Here is a 5,928-nt window from a genome sequence, read left to right on the forward strand (position 1 = left end):
ACACATATATATATATACAAATGCACACATACAAAGCACATAAAAGTTCACGTTATCATTAAGTTTAGTCAGTCAACTAATCACATAACATACAAGCAAGCTACATCAAGACACAACGAAAGGTTCTAGATTTCGAGTTGTCACACGTGGGATGAGGTACGTGATGGCATGCGATTTATCAAGTATGTGGCGGTTTCAAAGGCAAAGTTCCAAAAACGCATTGGAACACCAGATTGAGCTAGAAGAGTGAGACCGGTTTTGACCACATGACGGTGGCGCCTCTCAACAAAGCCATTTTGTTTGCTTGTATGAGGACAAGATAGGTGACGTAGAATTCCAAGGTTTGCAAAGAAAGAGGATAGGTTTCGAAATTCCCCTCCCCAATCTGTTTGAACTGATTTAAGTTGTGTTTTGAATTGTCGTTCAGCCATTGTGTGAAATTGTTTAAAAATGGCAAATACATCAGATTTTTGTTTGATGGGAAATATCCACCTGTATCTAGTATGATGATCAACACAAAGTAAAAAATAACGATGACCATAAAAGGAAGCAACGGGAGCCGGTCCTCAAACATCACAAAATACTAAATCCAACACATTAGTACTTTTATAATTTGAAGAAGATAAATGCAATTTCGAGGATTTTCCCATAGGACACGAATTACAAAATGGTAAAACAGAGTTATTACTAACAGGAAGACAGTTCTTAGAAAGCATAGATTGTAAAAGCTGCAAGTGAGGGTGTCCAAGTCTTTGGTGCCAAGTTGTAGGAGAGGCCCAAACGGTAGAAAAAGCAACATTTGAGACAGGTTTGATCTTTGGTAGATGAAGAGGGTAGAGACCATCTTTACTTGGACCCGTGAGGAGGATAGTTCTGGTAACCGAATCCTTCACACAAAAAAACGTAGAGTGAAATTCAAAGAAGACGTTGTTATCTTGACAAAAACGTTGTACGGAAAGAAGATTTTGTTTAATTTGTGGAACGTGTAGGATGTTTTTAATAGAAAGAGTTTTGTTTGGTGAATTGAAAGTGGTGGAACCAATATGTAGAATGGGTAACCTATTGCCATTACCAACAAGAAGAGTGTCCTTACCAAAATATGGATCAGCATTGTCAAGGCTGGTGAGATCAGGTGCTACAGTACTGTTTGCACCAGTGTCCGGCAGCCAAGATGTTGATGCTTGTGAGCAATGATCAGCAAAGTTTGCTTGTAGAGCGTATCGTGGTGGACGGATTGTTGCCGGATCATGATTTAGGCATTGTGATGGGACATGTCCAATACCACACCTGTTGCAAGAACCATAGACCGTATTCTGATTAGATGCCCAAGCAAATATGGAATTGTTACCTGACGAGGAGCCCGTGTTGCGGTTGTTGTTGTAGTTGCCTCGTCCGCGCCGATTGTTGTTGTTCCGGTCACGAGTAGGCTGTCCACGAGAGCTATAATTGGCCTGATTCTGGTGCTGTGCAGGCTGCACATTAAAGCCTAGTTGTGTTATCAGATTTTGAAGTGATTGGACTGTTTTAGGAGGCAGTTGAAGGCTGGCCTGCAGGGCTGATTCACGGCTGGTGGTAGCCGTGAAAGCCTGGCTGACAGCAGGGATAATGGGATCAGCCTTCTTTGTCATGTACTCGTGATCAGCCAGTAGTCCAGGTAATTCCAGGAGAGTTACCGGAGGGTGTCGTGCAACAAGGGTGGGTTTCAAGATGTTATATTCTTCCCGAAGACCTGAAATAATCAACATCACAACATCCTTTTCTGGCATGGATGCACCTATGTTTGCTAGTGCATCATTATATTCTTAGGCTCTTGTAATATAGGTAGCGGATGTTTCATCAGATTGCATCTCTATCTTGAGAAGTTGAGTTCTTAGTGTGTATTCCCGGGAAGATGTGTGTGGTGCGTAGGCACGTTCCAGGGATTCCCATAGATCACGAGAGGTTTCACCGTGAACATGTTTGAAGAAAGCTTCAGAGATTATGGACAGCAGAAGCATGTGGACATGGGCATCATTGGAAACCCATGTCGAGTGGTCAGGGTTTGGTTGTTGTGTGGATGGTAATGGGTCTTTGTCAGACGAGGAGGCGGGAACAATAATGGTCTGGGGTGGACAGGGAAGGGAGCCATCAATATAAACATACAGGCCATTAGTGATAAGAAAGGGTTTGATCATGGTTTTCCAGTATCCATGATTGGTGGGGCTTAGTTTGAAGCCGAATTTGTGAGAATTATGAGCAGTTTTGTCTGCTGTGGTAAAGGAAAAAATAACCATGGCTGCTCGTGTGATGGGACAAAGAGCGACAGAAAAGAAAGAAACAGCAAAAGGTGAACAGTAAAGTCGAACAGTGACGGCTGATTAGGGTTTCTGTATTCCAAGAGCGTATAGCTCTGATACCATAGATTTGTATTGTAATTGTGTATTGTATTGAATGAATATTGTGTACAAAGAAGGTCCTATATATAGGACAATACAATCTAATAATAGAAACAATCATTAACTTAAATAGAGTATAAAATCTCGGTCTAATAGGGATAAAGAAGAACGGAAGAACTCAAAGTTTGACATAGTTGCTACACGGAATTTTAATGACTTTATAGAAGATGCTGGTCTACATGAATTCTCTCTTAGAGATAGAAAGTTCACGTTTTGTTCGGGGAAGAAATTAAGTCGTATAGACAGAATCATGGTTTCGTGGTGTTTTCTTAATAAGTGGCCGAATGCGGGATATAGAGCTCTTGCACGTGAGAAGTCGGATCATTGTCCGTTGCTTTTGAAGGTGTGTTCGAAGAATTTTGGCCCAAAACCATTTTGGTTCTTTAACTCGTGGCTCGATAAACCAGATTTTCAAAATTTGGTTACTACTTCGATTATGGATTTTAGTGGTGAAGGGGTGCCGGATTTGAATTTTATACATAAATTAAGAGAATTGCGATCCAAAATTGTTGAATGGAGGCAGAAGCAAAAAGCTTTAGACAGTGAGGAGGAAGATTGTCTTAAGAAGGAGATCACTGATTTAGAGTTGGCAATGGAGGTTAGGGAGTTATTGGATGAAGAGGTGTGGGTTTTTGAGGAAGCGAAAAAGAAACTAGGGGAGTTCTTGAAAGTGAAAGATTTGAAACAAAAAGCGCGGGTTAAATGGGCAAAAGATGGAGATGAAAATTCTTGATTTTTTCACGGGGTTATAAATAAGAGGATGGTTAGTAATTCGATCCCGGGTTTAATGGTAGAAGGGAATTGAGTTTCTAGACCGAGTGATATTAAAAAGGAGGTAATGAAGTTTTTTAAAAATAAATTCAAGGAGGAGGTTAGTTCGAGACCGTTTTGATGTGTGAAGGGTTAAAGAAACTTACAGAAGAGGAGGCGAGTGGTTTGATTGAGCGTTTTAGTGATAAAGAAATTATGGAGGCGGTCTTTGAGTGTGGGGATGGCAAAGCGCCAGGCCCAGATGGTTTCAATTTTCGTTTTCTTAAACGCTTTTGGAGCTTATTTGAGGTTGATTTTCGTAACATTTTCCGAGAGTTTTTTTGTGTCGGGGAAAATAAACAGGGGGGTTGGGTCTTCGTTTATTGCGTTGATTCCGAAATTTAAAGATCCGGTGTGCTTAGGGGAATACCGACCGATTAATTTAATTGGTATGGTGAGCAAAGTGGTGTCGAAAGTTTTGGCCAATAGATTGAAGATAGTTATGGGAAATATCACCTCTGAGACGCAATCTGCTTTCTTGGCGGGTAGGTATATTTTGGAAGGGCCATTAATAATTAGTGAGATAATGCGGTGGGCGAGAAGAACCGGAAGAGATATATTTATTTTTAAAATAGATTTTGAAAAAGCCTACGATATTGTTAATTGGGATTTCTTAATGTCGATTATGAGACAAATGGGTTTTCCTGAAATATGGTGTAAGTGGATTAATGGAGTGGTAACTTCGGCGAGATCCTCGGTTTTGGTTAATGGGTCTCCTACATTCGAGTTTGATTGTAGCAAAGGTCTTAGACAGGGAGATCCTATTTCACCGTTTTTGTTTATTATTGTCATGGAGGCGTTTTCGGCTTTGTTTAACAAAGCGGTGAAGATTGGTGCTTTTGATGGTGTGTGGCTCCCGAATGGAGGTCCGATCTTGAGTCATTTACTATACGCTGATGACGCTATTATATTGGGAGAATGGTCAAATTTTGATTTTAAAAACTTGAGGAGGATCTTACGAATATTTTATATGTGTTCGGGTCTGAGGATTAATATTAACAAGTCGACGCTTTTTGGTATTGGTAAGAGTAACTTGGAGGTGCAACTTAAAGCGAATGGGTTTGGATGTAAGGTTGGGGAGCTACCGTTTGTTTATTTGGGGATTTTGGTGGGAGCAAATATGAATAGGGAGAATAATTGGGAGGCGGTGGTCAAAGTGTTTGAGTCTCGTCTTTCTCGAAATGGAAAGCGAATTCCATTTCTATTGGTGGCCGTGTTACGTTGATAAAGTCGGTTCTTGAATCTCTTCCTACATATTATTTCTTGTTATATAAAGCTCCGGTTTGTGTAATCAAGAAACTAGAAGCTTTAATTAAGAAATTTCTTTGGGGAAGTGGAAATGGCGTCAAAAAGGTACATTGGTTGGGTTGGGATTCTGTTACATGTTCGAAACGAAAGGGGGGTTTGGGTCTAACTAAACTTGAATGGTCGAATAAAGCTTTATTATTAAAGTGGCTATGGAGGTACCGTAATGAAGTTGATGCTTTGTGGAGAAGAATTATCGATGCTATTCATGGGTCCAAACGGAAGTGGGATATGGTCAAGTGTAATAGACGTTTCTCCGGTACGTGGACTAAAATTGTTTCTTTTGGTTACAAGGTGAAGGTTCAAGATATGGGGTTTAATAAAATGTTGAGAGGTGTTGTGGGGAATGGTTCGAATATATGCTTTTGGATTGACAATTGGGTGGATAATATTCCTTTAAAAGACCGATTTCCAGCTTTGTTTCGGCTGGAAACCAATAAATGGTGTAAAGTTAAAGACCGGATTGGGAGGGATGGAGACTCGGGTGCTTTGACTTAGGCTTGGTCGTTGTATCCAGCTTCGGTTCAGGAAGTGACGGAGTTGATTCAGTGTCATCGATTAGTGCTTGATACTCAATTAACTGACCGGCAAGATTATTGGAAATGGATTGCAGGTTCGGATGGGGAGTTTTCTGTGGCAATTGTGAAGAAATGGTTGATAGACGATTCGGCTAATGGTGATCCCAATCAGTTCGAGTGGTGCACATGGCTGCCTAAGAAATGCAATATTTTTATGTTGAGAGCATTTTCGAATCGTATTCCAACAAAAACGACCCTTAGAAGGAGAAACATCGATGTGGGAAATGTGTTATGTGTTCTTTGCGATGATCAAGAGGAGACACCAGATCATATTTTTTCCGGTTGTGGGTATACTATGGGTGTTTGGTAAGGTATTGCGAGATGGTGTGGTCTTCCCCCGGTTTATCTTTTTGACACAAAAGACACGATGGAGTTCCATAAGTATTATGAGAGATCGAAGATAAAGAAACAAGTGATGCAAGGTATTGCTATTCTAACGTGCTGGAGGATTTGGAAAGCTAGGAACGAAATGGTCTTCTCAAACAAGAGGCGAAACGTGGCCGAGATAGTGGCGGATATCAAAGCGTTGGGTTTTCTTTGGTTTAGAAGTAGATGTAAAACGGTTTCGATTGATTGGTTTAGGTGGTGTAATTTTGATTTTATGTAACTTGTGGCCGTTTTTTGACGCTTCTGTTTCCTTCTTGGAGATAGTTCGTCGGCCTTTGTGAATGAAGTTTGCTTTTCAAAAAAAAAAAAAAAAAAAAGGTGTTTATTACTACATATTTAATTCACATGATACAAACTCTTAGTAAAGTGATAATTTAAGGTCTTTCTCACCAAGTTATTCTTCTCTTGGTAAA

At 40.3% G+C, this 5,928-nt stretch overlaps 1 protein-coding gene across 1 annotated transcript; it reads left to right on the forward strand.

Moving 5' to 3' along the window:
- The first annotated feature begins 2,271 nt into the window (after positions 1-2,271).
- Positions 2,272-3,168, forward strand: LOC110886249. The gene is made up of 2 exons (XM_022134029.1): positions 2,272-2,333; positions 2,532-3,168. Exons 1-2 carry the CDS (start codon positions 2,272-2,274, stop codon positions 3,166-3,168), a joined length of 699 nt encoding a protein of 232 aa, XP_021989721.1.
- Positions 3,169-5,928: the final 2,760 nt, after the last annotated feature.

This window comes from Helianthus annuus, chromosome 2, assembly GCF_002127325.2.
Source record: "Helianthus annuus cultivar XRQ/B chromosome 2, HanXRQr2.0-SUNRISE, whole genome shotgun sequence".
Classification (NCBI taxonomy): Eukaryota; Viridiplantae; Streptophyta; class Magnoliopsida; order Asterales; family Asteraceae; genus Helianthus; species Helianthus annuus.